The sequence below is a fragment of the Carassius carassius genome, chromosome 50 (assembly GCF_963082965.1).
Source record: "Carassius carassius chromosome 50, fCarCar2.1, whole genome shotgun sequence".
Classification (NCBI taxonomy): Eukaryota; Metazoa; Chordata; class Actinopteri; order Cypriniformes; family Cyprinidae; genus Carassius; species Carassius carassius.
In genome coordinates this window covers 1,621,051-1,644,281 of record NC_081804.1, presented here as the reverse complement: position 1 = coordinate 1,644,281, position 23,231 = coordinate 1,621,051, and the positions used below count along the sequence as shown (strand labels likewise).

General features: G+C 35.5%; 2 protein-coding genes across 6 annotated transcripts in view; one reads left to right on the top strand and one right to left on the bottom strand.

The window, feature by feature from the left end:
* Nucleotides 1-2,395: 2,395 nt before the first annotated feature.
* On the top strand, nt 2,396-14,418 carry LOC132133825 (acyl-CoA 6-desaturase). Its single transcript, XM_059546820.1, has 13 exons — nt 2,396-2,553; nt 3,306-3,550; nt 4,597-4,707; nt 6,010-6,207; nt 6,339-6,440; nt 9,566-9,691; nt 9,779-9,839; nt 10,679-10,755; nt 10,863-10,960; nt 12,450-12,546; nt 12,624-12,703; nt 12,780-12,905; nt 14,155-14,418. The coding sequence occupies exons 2-13, from the start codon at nt 3,344-3,346 to the stop codon at nt 14,204-14,206; spliced, it is 1,335 nt and encodes a 444-aa protein (XP_059402803.1). The 5' UTR covers nt 2,396-2,553; nt 3,306-3,343; the 3' UTR covers nt 14,207-14,418.
* An 843-nt stretch (nt 14,419-15,261) lies between these two features.
* The window catches only part of LOC132133520 (epidermal growth factor receptor kinase substrate 8-like protein 2), a 34,729-nt gene continuing 26,759 nt past the window's right edge, over nt 15,262-23,231 (bottom strand). For all 5 annotated transcript variants that reach the window (XM_059546376.1, XM_059546375.1, XM_059546379.1 and 2 more), the window contains 16 exons: nt 22,142-22,291; nt 21,970-22,049; nt 20,463-20,572; nt 20,312-20,376; nt 20,027-20,153; nt 19,810-19,898; nt 19,425-19,499; nt 18,792-18,940; nt 18,272-18,419; nt 18,147-18,181; nt 17,943-18,048; nt 17,448-17,597; nt 17,298-17,346; nt 17,043-17,220; nt 15,991-16,123; nt 15,262-15,906 (listed from right to left, as the gene is read on the bottom strand). In XM_059546376.1, the coding sequence (XP_059402359.1) occupies nt 15,838-15,906; nt 15,991-16,123; nt 17,043-17,220; nt 17,298-17,346; nt 17,448-17,597; nt 17,943-18,048; nt 18,147-18,181; nt 18,272-18,419; nt 18,792-18,940; nt 19,425-19,499; nt 19,810-19,898; nt 20,027-20,153; nt 20,312-20,376; nt 20,463-20,572; nt 21,970-22,049; nt 22,142-22,291 (1,713 nt within the window). In that variant the 3' untranslated portion in view covers nt 15,262-15,837. The remainder of the gene's footprint in view (nt 15,907-15,990; nt 16,124-17,042; nt 17,221-17,297; nt 17,347-17,447; nt 17,598-17,942; nt 18,049-18,146; nt 18,182-18,271; nt 18,420-18,791; nt 18,941-19,424; nt 19,500-19,809; nt 19,899-20,026; nt 20,154-20,311; nt 20,377-20,462; nt 20,573-21,969; nt 22,050-22,141; nt 22,292-23,231) is intronic.

Here is a 23,231-nt window from a genome sequence, read left to right as displayed (position 1 = left end):
CTGTTATGAAAAGCAATACAGATAAGAGACAAAGAAAAGTTGTTTGGTGCTATAAATAAACTGTAGGCACAAATCTAAAGTAAAAATGTTGGTGTCAGCAAATCAACTGCAATTCAACTCTCTGCTCTGAATGTGCATAATATCTACACAAAATAAATAAATAAACAAATGTACTGTATTTTAATGGTGGCACAGTGAGGATGAACAGGAGAAGGCTAAGCAAAAACCTAATTTTAGTGAGATGATTCACACTCGGCTGAAAATAACATTCAAAAACTACATCTGAATGAAGTCCACTCATGGCTCCAAGTCCTACATCGCCTGTTCAAAATGTAATATACTATAAACTATTGATCTTTAAATCATTATATGATAGTTATTAGATTTTTTTATTATTATGAAATTTGGAATAGATTTATGTCATAGATATGTGTCTTCTTATTATTTGTGGTGTTGCATGTACTGAAGTGTCTAAATTACTCTGCCCTATATAAGTGTTTTTCTGCTGAAGTGTTGTTGTAATGCATCAAAGTTCAGCCTTGATGTTCCACGGTGTCAGAGCAGCACAAACCCCCGTCGTGCATGGCCAGCTCACTTCATAGACCTCTGAACCTGATGCTGAGTGCTGAGATTCAGGTCAGAAATCAGGCTATACCACCTGCCTTTAAGATTTTCATTCATTATGAGATGATATTCTCATTTGAAATCTTCATATTAATTTTCTAACTTAATCACAACAAAGTCAAGTCGTCTTTTATGATGCTGTCCATTATTAAACGGTGGCAACTCACAAGGTGGGTTTTCCATGAAGTTTTGGTCACGTTTATTCATTTTATAACCACATTTCATGTTTTAGGGCTCAAAAAGGATTTTTACTGGTGGGCAATATAAGTTTAATGATGTTTATGAAGACTCATTGGAGTTGAATCCATTGGAAGTAGTTAGTTTCTTCACAGACATTGTGATATAAAACTTTTGACTCAACGTTAAAAAGTCACTTTTGTTGTGTTTGAAGGGGATAAACACTTCCTAATTGTGCACAAATTGTACTAAATATCTCCCATCTTCTGCCTGCATGATTTTATGAATTTATGAAGGTCATGGCTGTTGTAACCATTACGACTGTTTTTATGATGTATGCATTATAACCAATAAAAGCAATGTCTAAATCACTTTTAGAAATCAGAAAGAATGTTATTTCTGTTAAAATGTACAGATATATGCCTACCGATATATACATGAGCTTATTTTACAGGTATAGAGAGATTTTTTATTTTTCATTCTTAAGTTTAGCTGAAAATTACATATGATAAAAAATTTGGTAAAATAATTGTGAACTAAAAGGAAAGGAAAGCTGCAGCCTCAAAATGTTATTTTATGCATCTCTGTGCATGCAAATTAGGATTTATGATCATGTAGGCCTAATCGTCTTATCTTATTTTATTATAGGCTTTATCAGAGAAAAAAATATTCACAGATGTTAATAAAACTAGTGAATACAAATTTTGATAGATGGTAAAATGCAGCTGTATAGAAAATAAACAGGTTCAGAATAAGTCAGTGTTTTCTTTTGCATGGAAAAGTCCAAAGTTTTTCATTTGAAATGTTTAACAGTAAGATCAGTCACGAATGTGTGCTTATATCATGTGCTAATAAGCATAGAGAATTTTCTTGTCTATGCAAAAGTTTCTTCCCAAGGCAACCTACTGAATAGTTAAATGTTTCCCCTTCTTTTTAATAAAAAGTTGTGCAATGCCACTTTTATTTAGCCTTCTCAATGCTACCATACATCTAATTTCATTCCTTGTAAATTCTATTCTACTCCATCTACACACCACAACTGTATATACAAATTCTGTCTATTTCTGTTTATATTTATTAATGTATATTTCTTATTATCTGTGTGTTGTTGTTGTCTCTCTGTACTGGAAGCTTCTGTCACCAGAACATCTTCCTTGAATGTATATAATAAAGCTCTTTCTCATTCTGATTCTGAATTCATATTGGATCAAATGAATTGGAAGGAACTTAAAATGTACAATAGTAGCAACGTTTGGGGCATTACAGTGTTACATATGGTGACTGCATGTATCAGTGTATAACTGATGTTCATGAATTATATTATCTTGATGCCAACATATTAAATAGCTATTCAATTCATGTCACTGTATTATTACTCATTTTCACTATGCATGGTAATGTACATTTCTTATAAATAATAAGATGTTTTTAATGTAGCATTTTTACATTATGTTTCAGTTAAAATCACTGATGTTGGTTTAGTATGATGTCATTTTTCTTGCTGGATGTGAGACTCGAACCCAAGTAACTCTTCTTTATCTCCTCCGCGCTCTCCCCTCCCTTTCAAAGTTCTCTCTCTCTTCCTATTGGCTGATCGTCCGCGAGACTGGCGCAGAGACGCGCGCTGATTGGCCGGTGGCACTCGAATGATCAGTTCGGAACTCAGCAGAAGTACAAGTGATGAAGAGTGACGCTTCTCTTTCTCATCACACACCAACCATAAGAGTGTGTGATCAAAGTGTCGCAGAGAGGGTGAGTGACTTATTGAAAGTTTAACCTAAGTGCATTTTCTGTCTTTCTTTCTTCTCATGTTATGTAACAGAATGAATGCTTACATGCATTGACACGTTCATTTTCTTTGAATGAAAAGATGCCTTTTCATTTTCAATGCAATATTTAACAGTTTATTCATTTGAAATGTTCAAAGAAGCAGTTCTGAAGATTTAAGAGTTGATGCTTTTATTCCTGCTTTGTTGTGCATGTTAGTTTGTCATGCAAATTGAAAAAAGAAAAGAAAAAAAATTAACAGATGTGACTTAACGCAAAGTAAGGAAGCGAGCAAAATCTTTCTGTACGTGTATTTCAGCACGAGCCTTACAGGTTCCTTTGCATAATTAATGAGGTTATGTGAGCATTCACTGTCTCATTCCTAATCAAAGTAATACATTAGGTAATGTTTTTTTTTACTTAAAATTCATGATGCTCTCAGGTTACCTACAGTGTGGATATCAACTTGTCATCATGCCTGAACATTGGGCTGTGTCTCAAATTCAATTCAAATTCAACTTCATTTTTGGAAGTTAGGGATTTTTTTATTTATTTTTTTACAACAATGTAGACTTCTACAGTGTGGATTTTTCTTATTTATTATTATTAAATTGTGCATAATGGCAGAAGTGAACATCAAATGCAATTTGTTGCATGATTTTTCAAGTGAGTCAAACTGTTCTTAGACACTTTCATAAAAATGATGAAATATTTAATTGAGTTACATGGTCTTGCAGTGCAAAGTAAGCATCAGTCAGTCAGAGTTTGATCAGTGATGGGCGGCGGAGGACAGCAGACGGACCGGATCACCGGTACCAACGGGAGGTTGGGCACTTACACCTGGGAGGAGGTGCAGAAACACACGAAGTCTGGAGATCAGTGGATCGTGGTGGAAAGGCAAGTTTATAATGTGAGCCAGTGGGTGAAGAGACACCCCGGAGGACTGAGGATCATCGGACACTATGCTGGAGAAGATGCTACGGTAAAACACTCGACATCAATACATTTACAATACATTTAACACGGAAGAATTTTATATATATCACATTACTGCAAAACAATGGATGTGTCTCGTAATCTAGTGAGCTAGGCACCCTTTTGTTTTCTTTATAGTTAAAAAATTGTGCTAAAATCATTCTATAAAATCTAAGTGTAGACTAGATTACTGCAAAACAGGCTCTAAATCAACCAAGACAACATGTTGTGCATCATGACCCAAAAAGCTATATAATGTATAGATTTTTACACTCTAATATTGTAAAACTAAGGCTCATACACTACTGAGCTGCCTAGACCTTTGGTTAAAATGTTCAATAATGCCCTTTTCCGCCATGGAATAAAAAAAAAAATATTACGAATTTTTATTTCACAATTCGGAATTCTTTCTCGCAATTCTGAAAAAAGAAAAAATCTGAATTATGAGATATACTTAATTACTCACAATTGAGATTAAATGTTAATTAAAAATTGGGAATGTATAATCTGCAGTTGTGAGGTATAAACTTGAAACCGCGAAAAAAAGGTCTGAATTGTGAAATAAAGAAAAATAATGTGATTACCTTTTATATTTTTTTGTTTTGTGGCAAAAAAAAATGAAATTTAGACAAAAAAAAGTCAGAATTGTGAGATGCAAACTCAGATTTGTGAGGAAAAAAGTCAAACGTTTAATCAATGGCAAGAAACAAAGTCCAAATTATGGGATAAAAAGTTGCAATTCCCATGTAGTCGTTCTGTGGCGGAAATGTGCTTCCATAGATTATGGCCAAACCTACTTTATAAAGTAAGTTTGTCAAAGTCAAAACCAAAATTTGTAGGCATTATACAAAAAATTTATGTAATTGTGAATAATTAATCATACAAATACTAATACGCATTAACATTCAAATATAGTAAATGTAAGAAGCTATGCAGCATGTCTAAGTAGGAGGCTTATTAAAGCAGCTGTTTGTTTCAGTGTTGTTGGGATTGATTCAGATAAGAATAAAATAAGGATTATCAGTGTGGTATTTCTTTGATCTGGTGTAACAGGAGGCGTTTACTGCGTTTCATCCAGACCTTCAGCTGGTGAGGAAATACATGAAGCCGCTGTTAATCGGGGAGCTGGAGGCGTCTGAACCCAGTCAAGACTGCCAGAAAAACGTGAGTGTTTCGAGACATAACCTACACAGAATAGATGAATAAAACATGTTATCAGTCCATTGAATATGGATTTCCTTAAAATATCTGGATGATGAATATTAATATGTATGATGAATTACTAGAAAACGACAAATAAATATTTGAAGTGAGAAAATTCAAGGGTGCCAGTCCTTTGAATTTATTAGAGTAAGGAAGGCGTGCCAAATCTAAAATTTCACATTTTTTTAAATATAATATTTTTAGTAAATATAGTATTTTGTTTTTCAAAACTAGATAATGTGCATCCAATTTAGACAGCAGTTCTGAGTTTTCTGAGCGTCACAAATTTGACAATCAAAATGATAGCTGGTTGAATTTCCATGAATCTGTCGCCCTTCTGGTTAAGATGCACGCATTAAATTCAGAATTCAGTTAATGAGCGTGAAATTGGATCACAGGAAGTTGAGTTGAAATTCAAATTTGGATGACGGGAATTTACCGAATTACAATTCAAAGAAACTTATCAGGTAAAGGATTCTGGGAAATGATCGCATCTTCAAATGCCAAGTCATTTTTAGCTTTTTAACATTTTTAAATAAGTTTGTCAAACAGTCAGTCTTAGTTCAACTGATGAACTTCCCTTTTCTAAAAATGCATTTTTTTTCTTATTTTTTGCGGTTAAATGACATATTATGGCGCACATACTGTACACACATCTGATGTTTTCTCAGAATTGTGAGAATTGCAACAAAAAAAATCAGAATTGTGAGATAAAAGTTGTAATTACTTAATTTTTTATTATTATTTTGTGGCAGAAATGAGCTTTTCTAATTTCTACAAGTGTCTGCTTAGTGAATAAATGTTAATGTATTGCATTATTTTTTTTATTCAAATTCGACATCTATTTCATACATCAGCTCAAACTGAGGAATTGTATTGCAGTTTAAAAGGCGTTCTCAATTCAATACTGCTGCACAATGGGTTCGATTCCAGAAAACTGCTACTGTGTATTTTATGAGTTCTGGATCATGATCTTCACATCACAGAATGACAGTCAGAATGTAATTCCTCTTCCCAAACACCCAAATAACAGCTTGTTGGCTTACGTAAGTGTGACATTAAAGCACAAAAGGCAATGAACCGCTCAAATTAACCTTTGGCCGAAGACACAAGTCACACAATTCAGCTTTCACTCCTCTACATTCATGCCCTAAAAATTCAGGTCATGAATCACTTCTGCATTTAAATGCGATTGTCACTCGCGGTGTGAACGTGCCCATAGAGGACTGTATTTGTTGTGATGTCACCTTCGTTTTCTCTCAGGCTGCTCTTGTGGAGGATTTCCGAGCCCTTCGTGAGCGTCTGGAGGCTGAGGGGTGTTTTAAAACCCAGCCCCTGTTTTTCATCCTGCATCTGGGTCACATCCTGCTACTGGAGGTCATCGCCCTGATGCTGGTGTGGCACTTTGGAACCGGCTGGATCAACACGGCCATCGTTGCTGTTTTAATGGCTACTGCACAGGTATAATGGACATGTAACAGGTATAATGGACTGGTAACCATAATCCAACGAGGAGTTTTCTTGCAAAGAGACTTCTTCTTGATGCAAAAATACACTGAATGATCATTTTTTTGTTTGTTTTATGTCTATAGTCGCAGGCTGGATGGCTGCAGCATGACTTCGGTCATCTGTCCGTGTGTAAAACCTCTCGGTGGAATCACTTAGTGCACAAATTTGTCATCGGACACCTGAAGGTACCAACATATCCTGCCCAGTCTTCACTATAAAAAATGATCTCCCAGTTTCACAGACAACACTTAAGCCTATTCCTAGACTAAAATGCATGTCTGGGCTGTTTTTACTGAAAGGAAACTGGACTGACTGATTTTTAAAATATATCAGTTCTATTGTTTTGTCTCAAGATGCACATCAGAAGTTTTTTTTCTAAGGCACGATAATAAAACTACTTAAATGTCCCAATTGAACTATGGCCTAATCCTGGCTTAATCTAAGCCTTGGCCGTGAAACCAGACATCTGTTAATTTTAAACATGTAGCGAATAAAGCCAAAGATATCCATTTATAGCCATGTTAAAAAAGCAAAATTTCAAACAATAGTACCCACCTGGAAAAGAATGCGGGGTTTTGAGCCATTGTTTTAAAAATCGGACTTCACGCAGTGTTTCAAAACGTTGGTGCAAAACAGTAAAAGAGCCGCGAAATGAAGACATCTGTTTATAATGACGTTTCGCTTTTTTTAAAAGCTAAATCTAGAAACATCAAATGATAGTATCCACCTGGAAAAGAAGGCAGAATTTTGAGATGCAGTTTATGAGATGAACTTCATAAGAGAGACACTGAAAAGACAAGCCAATTACATCTGTTCATAACGACTTTTCCTGGTATTAGGCCATCCTTAAAAATATTTTGGTTTGCAGTAACAGTAATTAAAAAAAAAAAAAAAAGGATTGGTAGGTCGGTCTATTTTTTTTTCTTCAAGTTTCAACGTAAAAAAAAAAGTACATTTTTGTGATGGTGATGACGTCGGTATGAATTTAAACAAATTAGCATATCGTGACGTCATTGACTGGGTCTTCAACCCGTGCCTTCGGGCGCATCATTGCAAACCTCATTTTGATGCAGGCTATATAGACCACAAACAAATTTAAATCTTTGTCAAAAACATGTTTATTGCATGATTTTCAGGTGAGAAAAAAAATGAGGTACTGTTTTACTTGTCAATGCAACCTACAAATGAGAGAACGTTTACTTTGCTTTCTTGGGTTGTCACTTTTGTGAAAAAAATCCTGTTTGATTTGAGTGATGAGTGTTCATTGAATCGATTGTAAAATGTAATATTTAATGTCTAAAGTTTTATACGCCAAATAACACCAAATATAGGTAAATCCACGGACAACAGGCAGGAGGAATGTAAAGATTCAATATATTGGTAAAGACCAATATTTCTGATGATTTATTGGCGTGAAGTTACGTGCAAAATGACAAACAGGAGTGCAACATTTTCGAAAAACAATAAGCAGAGTGGACTGCCATAATGCAAAACATTTACTGCAGGCTTCAACATGGCTGTGTTTACGATTAAATTTTAACAACAACAAAAAAATCGCATAGGCGATTTTCTTAGGCTATCAAAAAAATATTTTTTCGAATATTCGTCGAATTTAAAATAAAAATCCACATTTGAATGCGCATATGAATTTTAGGTGTGCATTAAGGAAGCTGCCTTAAGAGCCCTGGTACGTGTTCCCTTCCATCTGGCCGCGTGCACAGCTGTGTCTACACAACTTTCAAAGGCGGACGAGCTCGACACGCAGTATCTGCTTTCTCATCTTTCACATCGTGTACGCGCACGAGATGCGATGACAAATATGTGTCAGTAATATTTTGCTCGATGCGCTATCTTGAGCCTCAGAAGAGAAGCAAAAAGCTTTTCTTCACCCTAACTGAAATTATGCATTTAAAATTCGAATACAATTCGAATTTTGATCATATTTAAGTAAAAAATTCGAATTTAGTTTTTTCAGCTATTTTGACAGCCCTAGGCGATTCAAGCCCGACACTGTATGAGACTGAGTACCGGCTGAATTCACATTTCTGTAGTAAAAAGAGAAACATTGTGCAGAAGTATTATTTGCTGTTATGCGTGTTTGTCCGAAGCTGCAGTTGCTGTGTGATGCCTGTTCAAAAAAACAAAACAAAAAAAAAAAAACCTGGACGCGCTCCGAGAAAAGGTCGTTAAAATCATTTTCTTATTTTCGTTTTCGAAACTTGTGTTGGTTGATTTCGTGCTTGATTCGTGCAATAGATTTTTAGAGTGTGACATCCGTGTAAACACAGATGATGTCAAGGTTTTTTTTTTTATTTAAAGAAGATAGCCTTCATTTTTGTATGTAGGCCAAGGCAATCTATATATTTACAATACTTACTTAAATATAATTAATAGTATTTTATTGCGTTTGTATTAGTTGTTTGAAGAGTAAAAAAATAATTGGTCGGTCTTAACGCAAATTTACAATCGGCAAGTCGGTCGGACTAAAAGCAAAAAAAAAAAAAATTGAGTCGGTGCTAAATTGACAGGGTCGGTCGGGTTACGGCAAACAAGAATATTTTTAAGAATGGCCTCAAAAAGCAGAAACGCGTCAAGGCAAACACTAGCATGCACCTGGACAAGAAGGCTGAGTTTCGAGACACAAGTTTTTAAAATTTAAAAAGTTAAAAACACAGTGGGAGACATACAAAGACATCCATCTACGTAGTGCAAGTTTACATAGACAACTATTACAAATCAGCGCAGTGAAAACAAAGCTAAAACACGTTCTGTGTGGACCACCTTTACAAACAGTTTCAGTTTAGGCTTTAGTGTGTCTGCAATTGTAATCTGTTTTTTTGTTTTGTTTTTTTTGCGAAGTCATCCTAGCAGATGTAGGTAATGTGATAGTAGCTCGGCTTCATCCAGGATGTACAGTATAAACATCAGTCAGCGTACAGCAGGTGTTGTGCGACGTGTATTTATTCCACACTGTGCCTTGTATTTTTCAACAGAGATATGCTCTAACTTCTCTACACAAAACTGGACATGTAAACAATATTATGTTCAAAAAGATAAATATACGTGAATATGATTACCTCAATACCAAAAAAATACAAATCTGATTGCTCTGCATTTGGATACAGTTTTTCACATTGTTAGCTTAGCATCATGCTAACGACAAAGCTGGGTCCACCATGTGCTTTCGCACGAGGAGTGATGTTTGTATGGTCATGAAAGTTGCTACATATAAAACATCTAAATTTGTACGAGATTCAGTTGGAAACCTGTTTTGGTCTGTTTGTGTGTCTGATGTTTCGGTGTTCCTCAGGGAGCGTCTGCGGGCTGGTGGAACCATCGCCACTTCCAGCATCACGCTAAACCCAACGTCTTCAAGAAGGACCCGGATGTCAACATGCTCAACGCGTTTGTGGTGGGAAAAGTGCAGCCTGTGGAGGTACAAACACACTATCCGCATGATGCATGCATGAAGAAAATACCTGATTGGGTCTGATTTGACTCTTTCTGTCTGTCTTTACTACAGTACGGCATTAAAAAGATCAAGCATCTGCCTTACAACCATCAGCACAAGTACTTCTTCTTCAGTAAGTCGGTTAATGGCTACAGGGATTTTTACCAGATTCCTACTGGAATGTACATCATAATTTATTTCATAAAGGATCCTAATGAAAATGAATAACAATCAGATAAGATCTTCTTGATAAACTGAAGGTTTTCTGATTTGTACAGTTTGTTTTGAATGCATGTTTTGTGTGCTTAATCCTCCATTAAACAAATATCGCTTAATTTTCATATAATTTATAATAATAGAAATGTACCATTTATGAATAGAAAGTTTCATTTATGTAGAATTTACATAATATAATATAATATAAATATATTTTTATATAAGTGGCATTTTATTTATATATTATTAAATGTTATTTAAAAATATTAATATATAATAATAATATTAAATTCACTGTGACCCAACAGAGCTGTACATAAAATATGTAATACATTAAAATATACTGTAATATATATACACAAACATACATATATAAATTAAATTAAATTAAATTACATTTAGCTGACACTTTTATCCAAAGCGACTTACAGTGCATTCAGGCTTTCAATTTTTACCTATCATGTATATCATATATATATATATTCAATAAAAATGTAAAATATAAATAATATCATATTAAACATATTCACCAAACTTACATTTTTTGCCATATATTAAACATTTGACAATGTGTTATCATTAAGTGTCCCATGTAGCACATTTAATCATGTCTTTTTTGCAAATTTCTTCTAAAAAATAAGTGTTAAATGTCTGTTTATGTGCAGATTATGATTTTCACTCAAAATATCTCCATCCTGTATGACGAGTTATAACCATGCTTGAGGTTTAACACCTTTTTCTGTCGTTGTTTCTCAGTTGGACCGCCTTTGCTCATTCCGGTTTATTTCCAGTTCCAGATCTTTCACAATATGATCTTACATGGTCTTTGGGTGGTAGGTTCCCATGATCACTGTGGCTCTTGCCGTGTTATTGTTGCTGAATGTAATTTTACAGCACTTTCTCATCCTTATCTTATCTCTTCTCGTCATATCTCTTTTAGGACCTCGCGTGGTGTATAAGTTACTACGTTCGATACTTCCTGTGTTACACACAGTTCTACGGAGTGTTTTGGGCGGTGATTCTGTTTAATTTCGTAAGGTAAAACAATCATTTCATCTACAACTTCTGCTTAAAATAAATTTATTTTCAATGTAATATTCCAAATGCATTCTCATTGGCTGCGAAGCAAAATACGACTACTTATAAAAAATAATACCATATATACTAGTTATTTGGACATTTACCACATAAGTATTTTTGGAAATGCCTTGGTATTTGAATATACGAAATAAGTCTACGGTTTTATTTTTACACACTGCTGTGTTTGTGCCAGAGAGAGAGAGCGGTGTGGGCGTGTCCTTCACTCATTACTCTCTCATTGTCTGATTGCTCTAGTCTCCGCCCACTCCTCCTGCACCAATCAGAACGCTGGAGCATTGATTGCTCACAGCTGCTGGTGTGTAAGAGATCATAAAGCTGGCTCAATGTTTCTCTGTGACTGCCAGCCAAAAAAAATTTTGTTTGACACCTATACCAAAAGTTTCCATGACAAATTTATTTCAACAGAAATTAATGGAGACTTAAACTAACTAACTGATAAAGCATGTGTAATGTAGTGCATGTCTTCATCTAAGTGCTCCTCGTTAGTGTTACTTTTTTTATAGCTGACTATTGAGATTTGGACATGAATGGCTTTCCTGAAGTCCTGTCCTGTTGTTTACTAGCCGTTTTATTGACATCTGTCTGCAGTTGAAATGTGCATCGACTGAAAATGGCACTGACCAAAATTTAATCACAATAAAAGATGTACAAAAAAATGAGAAATCAGTGTTTGCACAGTTGACATCTTTACCTGTTGTGGTTTATCGTGTTCATGTGCACCAAATAGACATTATCAAAATGCAACATCAGAGAAGGGTTAGTTAAACATTATCGTCTCTACCGAACTCTTTCAGCCACAACTGAATATTTCTGGTTGCCAAAATGTTGGTGCATCACTGATTTCCCCATCCACTAATTTTCCATGATATTTTCTTTAAATGTTCTACAGATTTCCTCATGTTTTAAATAAATATGTAAAATTGGGTAAAAACTACCCATATATCAAATTACCATGGAATTACCACCGGATACCCCCCCAAAAAAGACTAAAGTATTTCTTTTGAGAGAGAATATGTTGATTTGTATAAGAGCAGTAGTATCATGTGAAGTGCTCTGATGCTGTCAAAGCCATTCAATTAGTGTATGTTTACATGCCCTGCTCATTTTTGTCAATGGAAATGAATTCAATCTGATTTCAGATTCAGAAAGTTGTTTAAACGAACCCCAAGACACCTTTTAACCAAGCCCCCCCCCCAAGCTCAGTCGGATTGAGTGAGGTGTTTGCAAGAAGGCTTTTCAATCTGATTGAGCCGTCAATCCATTTATCAACAATATTAGGTTACATGTAAACATAGCTAATGGTTACCGCACCACCAATTCCTTTGGGTGACTTAAAGTTGATATTGTATTTTAGTGTAACACAATCTAATTGTGAGATCCTGGTTAGGGTACAGTCACATGATTGTGGTGTTCCTGTGGGCCGCAGGTTCATGGAGAGTCACTGGTTTGTGTGGGTGACCCAGATGAGCCACATCCCCATGAACATCGACTATGAGAAACACCAAGACTGGCTGAGCATGCAGGTACATTCTGAGCCGTCACAGCCGCACTGGGTTTAAGTCATTCTACCATACCCATTCTATGCATTTCTGTCATTTAGTTGGTTGCAACTTGTAACATCGAGCAATCCCCCTTCAACGACTGGTTCAGCGGACACCTCAACTTTCAGATCGAGCACCAGTAAGAAATACAAAAGTGTGAAAATGGCTTCAGTTTATCTTTGGAATTTCACAACTGTGCCTTTTTCTTGTTCCAGTCTCTTTCCCACAATGCCTCGGCACAATTACTGGCGCGCCGCTCCACACGTGCGAGCGTTGTGTGACAAATACGGAGTCAAGTACCACGAGAAGACATTGTACGGGGCCTTTGCTGACATCATCAGGTATGATGCACACCTAAAATCTCACGGTTTCACCTTCAAAATAAGCTTTTGCTCTGAACTATTCCTTAAATGAAACATTGACAACAAATTTAACAGTCTGCCGTGGTTGGGGTCAGTTTGGCCAACACTTAATTTTCAAACTGCTGTTTATGCCGTTTTATTTTTTTCATGAAATTTGGTGAAAATGTCTCATTTAGGGACATGAATGTGCATGCAAAGTTTTAACAGATGTATTTTGTAATTTTATGACTTTGTGTTTGGGTCTTACTGGCACCCCCATAGACCCACAATGAGGCAATCAAAATTGGTTCAAATAAAATATGAAAATATATAGATTTTTTTTTTTTTACAAAATCGCTTAAATGCATAAAGTAATAAAACAAAATAATCATAATTTGTTCATTATGTATTATATCAAATGCCTGCAAAAGGTCCCAACGGCCTGAGTTTTGTTTTTACACTTTACAGTGCGATTATAATTCTTGTTTAATATTGATTAACATTTAATTCAAATGCCTTTTGATATTTGAAGAACACGTGGACATCAAAACATGCAAACTTGGAGCGAGGGTTTTAAACTTTTTTTTATTTTGAAGTTTTTAAGAACATTTAGCATATTTAGAAAGATAATTCTGTATTCTCCTGTGTTGGCTTGGGTTTATAAGTGACTTGCCTTATAATTCTAATAGAAATGTGCACATTATTCACAGATGAACGTTAAAAGCAACTCAGACTCACAGCAGATGCAAAGATGGAGTTTGAGACGCTCTGCATGTAAATGATAACTATTTGTGTGGAGCAGCATTTACTATGAACGGATTATGACTATGCTTTATTGTGATTTTTAAATGGTTCACGAAGATCATGTTCCATGAAGATATTTAGTAAATTTACTACCGTAAATATTTCAAAACTTATTTTTGATTAGTAATATGCATTGCTAAGAATTCATCTGGACAACTTTAAAGATGATTTTCTCAGTATTTAGATTTTTTTTCACGCTCAGATTCCAGATTTTCAAATAGTTGCATCTCTGCCAAATATTGTCCTCCTAGCAAACTTTACATCAATGGAAAGATCATTTATTGAGCTTTCAGATTATGTATAAATCTAAATTTAGAAAAATTGACACTTAAGATTGGTTTTGTGGTCCAGGGTCACATTTATGAAGGATTTGTACTTATTTAAATTTTGTGTGCATATCCTGGCAGATGTTTCAGCTCTAACTGTTCCTTTACTCTTCTCTCAGGTCTTTGGAAAAATCTGGAGAACTCTGGCTGGATGCGTACCTCAACAAATAAAACCGCACTTCTGTTTGCATTTAAAAAATAAATAAAAAAATGAGCAGAATCCACCAATCAGAGACAGCATGTCACAGACTTGACATTAAAAAGTGTAACTAAAAGACCAGTCAATCAGATAGCTAAAATGATGCATAGCACTTTTGTTTTTGATATTTAAAGGGTAATTGTGGCACTTTGAATGTGTTTTAAAGAGACTGATCAGAGAGATATGGGTCTTGCTCCTAATAAAGTATATGAAGGTACATGAATGTGCATGATCGTGCCTGAAAGTCATGTTATTGCTGGATTGCAATCGCTGAAATTTAGATTTAGAATAGTTTCTAGATGCATTGAATATTTTGAGGATAATTTCTGAGGTACCATTTTTTAGCAGTCATTTATTTCTTAAATTTACAATACAGAGATTTTTGTTTTTATAAATAACATTCGGAGAAACTAGCTGGATAATACTAAGAGGTTGTACTTCTGGTTTTATATGACATGATTTCATACTCCTGGTAACCAATTAAACTGATTCAACCTCATCTGCGTGTTTTTAAAGTGTCTCAATTGTGATTGAACTACATCCTGAAGGATCAAAATCTCTACATGCCCTTTATACAAATTAAAACACTTGTTGCGTGTTGACAAAGGAAAGAAGTGCATGAAATCCAGCTGATAAATCTACTGTTCTCGCGTCATTCATTCGTCACAACTATCAGCATCAGAACATGTGATGAGACTGAATTTAGCACATTATTTACATTTTCGTTTCTTTCAAAAACAGAAGTCACAGATGCAATCATACATCAAACCCAAGAAAACAATCACTCCGCTCAATCTTATGGACACGGGTGAATCTCACCGGTAAACATGTACGGGTCACAAAATGATCCACAAGAAATATGTATATTTAGCTTAAATTACATACATTTTTGAATTTCACCTTAACTTAATTTTTTTTGAGTGTTTTTGAATTGTAAAACATGAATGCATGACAGTAATTGTATTGCTTTTCATTTATACTGATATTGTTTATGTATTTGTGAACGAATCTTAAAAAAATCATCAAAAACATAATGTCTGCAGTACTTTGAGAAATTGACAAAAATGATGCAAAAATGTTAATGATCCTAAAATAGTCTATTTCTATGATAGTCCTTTTGTTTTTGAGGTGAAAAGCCATTGCACTGATATTTATTTATACTGATTATTACTTGTTTTCATTTTTTGTATTAATCATTGCCTAAAAATTTAACTTTGAGCAATGGTGGTTAAAATGACAAATTCAGAAACAACAAAAAAAAGTTTTTTTATCATAGTCAATTTTTTTCTTATAATTTTGAAGCGTGACCTGTACATGTTTTCATGAGACTCAACGATATATTGTTTCCATGCCATAGAGAGCCGTATAAGCGTACAAATATTTTCCAGCATGAACAAGATAATGTGTGTGGATAAATTACAATAAGGTCCGAACATACACTTATAATAAAAAGCACCAGGAATAAATATACAATTAGAAAAGATATTGGATTAGACATTTGGTCGACGATGTGGCAGAATCTATATCATCTAACTTCATTGGTGAGTTTGGTTGATGGTTACTGTTGCCAGGTGACCATTTGATTGACAGTCCATGTGAGCATTCAGGCAGATGCAATTTTCTCTTGCTGTTTATTCAGAATCTCCTGCAGTTCTGTATCTCCTCGACTCTTCTGATGGAGGGAGAAAGCCAAATGAGAAGAGTTCTGTGGTGTTTAGCAGTACATGTATCATATTGTGTATGAAGTGCTTCTGACCTCTAGCTGTGCTTTCTGGACGGTGATCTGGCTGTAGACGCGAGATCCCTCGTCTCCACAGACAGCCTTCAGGTTCTCTTTATTCAGAGAGAAGAGCTGAGAGCCCGTCAGGATTCCCAGACGCTCCACCGTCCTGACAGACAGATGCATTATTTCTCAATTATATAACTTTTTTAAAGATCTCGTGAAATCAAACTGCCTTCAATTAGCAACAGCAAAGTAAAGCTGTCAAATGTGTTGTTGTGTTTTAGGGTTTGACAAACTAAAGGCTATGGGTACATTTAAAAAAGGAACAAACCCTTCAATATGTCCCGATGCAGCTTCTGATTTCAATGAGAAACTTTCAAATGGAAAAAGATGCACCTGATGTGCATGGGATCTTTTTTTGATTATTCCATTTTGTTTACTATAGTTTAAGTTTTTAAGTTTAAAAGCTTTAATGAGCTCTTAATAAATATAAAAATATATTTTTTTAAATAATTTTTTCATAGTTTAGAAGGCTTAAAGTGTTCTCAAGGGGAAAAACATTTTATTTTGGTTTAATGTTTCATTTTAGGATCAATGATTTTTTTTTTTTTATAATAATGTTATTTTAGTAAATTCTTCTTAGTTTCATATATATTTCAGTTTAGAATTATTTTTATTTAAATTTCTTTATTTTAAAAGGCTTTGAGCTCTCAGTATAAATATGATTTTATTTTTTTATCTTTATTTCTCATAGTTAAGAAGCCTTAATGAATTCTAAGAAAAAAATATATATATATTTTATTTTATAAAAAAAATTATCAGAATTTAAATTCTTTATATTCTAGAAAGATTGAGTTCTCAGTAAATACATTCTTTTTATTTGAATTTATCTTAGCTTCTTTTTTCAAAAGATCTCTTTATTTGAAATCATCTTTACTGAGTTCTCAGATAAAAATAAATAAATATATATATTAATATTTATTCATAGTTTAGGATTGAGATTTCAGTAAATATATATATATATATATATATATTACATTAGGAGACTCAAGGAGTTCAGTGTAAAAGCTATAGATTTGACTCACGGTTTGGAGAAGCCCTTGGCATGGAGCCAGGCGCTGACCTCGGCCGGGTTGGAGTTAAAGGTCAGCGGGACAGCAGACTGACGCACCACTTTAAAGTTCCTCGCAGGCTGTTGAACCTTATTACCAGTGATCAACATGAGCAGCTCATCGTTCACTTTGTCCATCTGTTGAGAGTGACCTGAGAACAGTGATGGAGAAACACGTCAAATACACACTCTCAGAGGTTTTCTTCTGGTCATATTTGTCAAAACTCACCGTCTTTGTCACTGCCCAGTGAGCTGGAGGGCGACTGTCCTCGGTATGACTGCATGAGAGTGGCAGCAAAACAAAATCATGATTAATTAGTATTTTTAATGATCAAAAATGTCCTGTTTTTCTGCTGCTTTAGTGTGTACATGTGTTTACCGGACTATAGGGTGTTCCTGGACTGTATGGCGGGTCAATAAAAGCATGAGGATCCTCAAGTTTCACCACATCCAGGATATTATAGGGCACATATCCCGCCTGTCCGCTCCGGTTCCTCAACTTCCACCACTGCTTATCATCCTCCAGCACCTTAAAACACACAGTTCTAGTTCTTTCTTTCATAACACAACTTGTATTGCACTTAATTTTGCAAGGTGCTTTTTATCAAAGTAAGAGTATCGAGCTATAAAATGATTGTGAATTTCAGCCCAGATCCGTTTATCTTTAGGGAATTTGATGAGAAATTATGAAAACACTGACTTTTGAGACTTTGGCTTGTTGGCACTATTTGAGAAACTCTAGAGGAAACGTATGAAGTTGCTATTTTCACAGGAGACTCGAGTGAAAAACTCCATGAGAGCACAGTGTAATCTCATTGCTGTCTTTGAGAAGATGTTAAACGTGATTTATTAAACTATTTTTCATTCTTCATACCTCCAGAACTTCATCCTGAAGCACCGACAGCTCGTTTGCATTACGTGCCACAAAGTGGTAGCGGATCTTTGCATACTTGCGAGAAGCAGGAGGCGTCGAGAAAGACCTGAAAAAAAAACGTGAGCAGCCAAAAAATAAAGGATTTTAATCTTTTTTTCTACAGTTCAAAACCTCAAAGTTACTCAGATCTGACAACTCACTCACCCGTTTGAAGAGATCGATGACTGTGATCCAAAGAACTGACATGGAAAAGAGAGAAAAGATAAAATGCAATTAATACAGAAAAGAGAGATTTTCACACACAGGAGATCGTGACTCATCTCTCTCACCTCTTTCGGTCTGTATTCTGTCTTCACCGGTGCACCGGCGCTCTCCGTCTCCCACGAGGACGACCGGAATAGTTCAACCGGAGGCTCCCACCCATTCCGGAATTTTGGGACATACAGAGAAGCGCACTGATCTTTCGGCCAATCAGCTCTAAGATACACAAAGACACGCCCAGAATTAAACAACGTGGTAAAACATGCCATGACTGATGCTAATTAAGAGAATTTATCTATTCATTCGTTCTTTCTAGAGAGATAACATTTAACATATCGCATAATACCTCATATAATAATAATAATAATATCAGCCATTAAAAAACACACATTGGTTGTTCATTAGTCAAAACTGCTAAAATAAAAACCTTTCTAATAACACAGGTAATCCTGTTTGTTTAAGAGAATTTTGGGATTCCCGAGAGGGAACGACCATCATCTGATACAGAGAAAAAAAGCAAGCATTGGCTGATTACGCAGATCAATGTTTCACCACTAACACACACATCCACAGCGGTTGAATCATCACCTGGGCCGTGTCCAGCCGTCTCCCAGCAGCTCAAAGATGGTCATCTCTTTGGGAGTCAGGTGTCCTCTCAGGAAGTCCACTGTGTCTCGGGACAGGTGAGGAGAGATGACCACACGCGGCAGCTCAGGACTGCCACAACCCTGCAGTATCTGAATACACAGACAAAAGTGTTTTTGTAATCGAGAGCTGTGTACAAAGTGTACACATTATAATTGGATGAACCCTGAATGAGCCATTGCAAAATAACTGTTATACACCATTGCATTCTGTTATAATACCAAACAGGATGCTGATTATTAATATTATTATCACTTCTACTACTAATATATTTCTTGGTGTAACAAATTATTGTGCTACTATCATTTACAAGGGCATTTTGTTGCCAGTGTTTATTTATTTATCTTTTAGGGTCATTTATACTTCTATTTGCATTGTTAATTACCTTTAACTTTACTTTTAAATCCAAAAAGTTGTCTTTTAGTGGTGATATTAGCATTTATTTAGTCTGATGGTTGAACTCTATTCCTAAATTTCTGTTCCGTAATAAACCAAAAGAGGTTTTGTTTTGTTTTGTTTTGTTTTGTTTTGTACATGTGCATGTGCATGTGCATGTGCACGTGCTCAGTTCCTCACCAGTTCTAGAGGTCCAAACAGGAAGTGCACGAGCTCTGCAGCGCTGGGGTTCTGAATGTGTTTCTTCAGTTTGGCCTGTAGAGGGCGCACACAGACCAACACTTCACTCACTCACGCTCTCTTTCATGAAGCAGAGCAGAATTCATTTGTGTATTCTGTTCATAAAACAATCCTTACATCAATTTTCATTTGAACTAAAAACAACATTTTGTAACCTGCTCTTGCTTCGTTCAGCGTTTTGTAACGTTTGTTTCAAAAGTTTGAATTTGAGTGCACACATTCCAGATGATCTTAAACCACAGCCGTTCTGCATGAATTAAAGCATTGTGTATTTATGTTTAAGGGCGTTTTCAGTTTAGAAGCATCAAAAGAGAGTGAAACCCACCAGCAGATTGAAAGAGAGTTTCAGCTTCTGAAGACAGTCGATAAACTCGCCTTCTGATGGAGGTTTAGCTCGTAGCGTTAGCATTCCCTCTGAAACACACACGACAATCATGTTTGTTCAGCGAAGATATTTATTGTTTTCCCAAGTATAAATTAGCTAATAAGTGATTATATTGAGGGAATAAATGAAAGGTGTTTTAAATCAAATGCATATGTACCTGCAGGGCCTCTTTTCTTGTTTTTCTTGCTCCTGTTGCGCTGGTTAAGTTGCGCAAAAGCCTCTGCCACTTTATGAAGACGTGCAACGAAGATCTCGATGTCGTCTAGAGCGCAGTTCAGGATTTGCTTAATGACAAACACAGAGTGAAAACGCACAGCCTGAGTTACAGCATTACACATGGTCTAATGTACTAACCACAAATCTGATACACTCAATGCTGTGTGTGTGTGTGTGTGTGTGTGTGTGTGTGTGTGCAGATATCCAGTGTTATCCAGGCACTCACCACGTCCTTCTCGATCCGCTGGGCCAGTTTCATATTGGACTCAGGGTCCTGCATCGACAATTCATCTGGGACAAATACACAGAGTGTTTAAGATCAATGCATTTATCGCAAATGTAAGTACATAAGTGTTTTGTGTCTGTGTGCTTGGCACCTTTCATGTCTGTAGCTGCTACGCGACCTTTGACCCCAGGGCCAGGACTCCTAGGCTCAGAGGCCGGGATGATGGTCTCCCGGTGGCGTTTCATCTTTTCTTGGTTCATTCTGATGGAGAAATGAGAAAGAGAGGATTCATGTGCTCCAAAACCTAATTAGCAGCCGACTTATATAAGTCAACAACTTTAAAGATGGGTAATTTTGGCCAAAATCTTTTGAGAAGGCAATCTTTTTGTAATGAAAAATATGTAATTTCTAATTGTATGCCCAAAAAGATCAAATTCTAAGAGCTTGTAATGCAAATCAATGGCATCTTTATAACAGTATAGCAGACTACTTATATAAAATGCTTATAAATATCCGTTGTCACTCTGTCTCCCAAAGATGTCTTCGTAAGGTGATATTTAAATGCTTCGTTCAATGATCAAAGCTTTTTAAAAATGTTTTTGTTTATATGTGTAAAACAATGCAATGCAATACAATGACCATTAAGAAATTAACCTCCATCAGAAGCCTGATGGATCGTGTTTGATGGATCGTATGTTTCTAAAAGATGAGGTATGGATAACCTAAGTAACTAAACCGGTTACTTCAGTCTTGTAAGTGTTCATCCTGAAATACTAACAATATAAAAGTTATCCTCAAGCTTGCTTAATAAAAGTCAGTATGAAGACACGGAAGATGTTTTCACAACTGTAATAAAAGGCCATTTGCTTGCTATAAAAGTATAATCTATCAATCAGACAATAGAAGGCATGCAGTGTTTGTGTAAAACAGGTTTTCAGCAAGGTTTTGGCCATATTAATAATTTAGAGGCCTTAGAAATGTGTGTATCAAATATGATACAGTAGGCTTTATGAGGTTAAACGTCAGAGGAACCACTTAGCAATGGCCTAAAATGACCTAAACACCCTATCCTTTAATGATAGCTAATTTTGGCCAAATTATACGCTTTGTCTCTCCAGCACGTAATTTTCAGAGACAATCCCTTCATGCATTGTGAAGAGCTCAGGTGGTGGAGAATGTGGGCACTGTTGATTATATAGAACTAAACCAATGCTGAAATGTATAAAAATTGTTTGATCCAGTTAAAAATGTACTTAATTCTCAGTATTTTCCTATTTTATGTGAATAGCTTTGTTAGCTTAGCAACATGCTAACTCAAACTATTGAAATCAATTGTGCAATTGTGAATCACATCTCCTTCTCATTAGTCACAAGGCTGCATTGGTTTTCAGTTAAGTTACCTAAGTAGAGAGCTAATGTGTGTGTGAATAGCTGTACGGTCTACTATCTCTGATGACCCTGGAACCATGTTTTTAGGAAGAAAATCACACCGGTTCCAAAACACAAGTGTGCATGTGACCAAAGCCTTTACTATTTGCTGATCCTGTTACGGATGTCTGCAGAGACTTGGTTTCAGTCACTCTGGCTAGTAATTTAAGTAAGTTATTTAAAAACCACTCCAGTAGCATTTGTTGGTATCTATGAGAGCTGGGACTCACTTTAGCGTCTGCGGTCGCATCTTCTTGCCGCGTGTATTGTCTCCCAGAGCGCTATCAATGTCAGCGTGCACCATCTCGGCCTAAACACAACCACACACACAGATCCAGTGAAAACAGCTCTCGATAGTGTTTATCCTGCAAGGGTGTAAAGGTCCATTTTGGGAGGTCTCACCTCTACTTCGTCGCAGTAGAAGAAGTGAATGTCTGGTTTGTGTTGTTCATTGTCGTGACAGACGAACAGAAGGATGGAAGGATATCTGGTCTGGTTCAACAGCGTCTGACAGTGATGGACCGTGGCCAGAGGAAAGTTTTCAAGCTCTTCCTGAGATAAGGAACGAAGAATTAGACTGATCTTCAATATCACCTAACCCTAAAGTGCTTGTTAAAAAATAGACAAACAAAGAACAAAAAGTAGTAAATATATATTGTATATTAAATGTGAAATTTTAAATGTAAAAAAAAAAAGATTAATATAGTATATAAACATATGAATTACATACAAAACTGATTTCCAAAACATAAATAAATTTACTTGGAACTGTTCATTTTTCTCAGAAATGTTAATTTAATTAAATTCAATTTAATATTTTTAATTTTATTAAATTAAAACTTTTTTTTGAATGAAACTCAACAAATAAAATTAAATTAAATCATTTTAAAATTAAATAATTTCTGTAAATATGGAAAAAAACAAAAGACACTCACAACCCTCGACCCTGAAAACGATGATTATGATCCCTAATGAGTTCAAAGATCTAGTAATGTTGCCATTTATGGTCACAAATTAGCAGAGTAATGGCAGCACAATCACAATCGATTCACACGGACGAAACGTTCCCTATCCAGTTATTCCAGATCAGATTTCACTTGGATATAGGGTTAGAGGAGGCTTTGTTAAATGAACAGGTGTGGAACATGCTAATGTCTTCAATCGGTTCTCATTTCAATGACCTCAAGTAGGTTTATTTTTTAACTGAACACTTAAGATGCAAACTAGTACGGTTGCGGTTGTAACGCCCATAAATTAGTATACTTTGTGTAAATGTAACTTTATTAAATACTTAAATACATGACTGACAACTGTTTTCTGTTGCTGTGTGAACGTGGCCCATGATGAATGATTACAAAGACAAAAAATATTTTCTTTGCAATAACAAATACCAATGAATCATTCACAAAAGGACAAGGACCATGGATTAAGAAAGTAAATAATGTCAATTTAGAACTAATATTGACTTTACAAAGGCAATTTTTTTTACCTA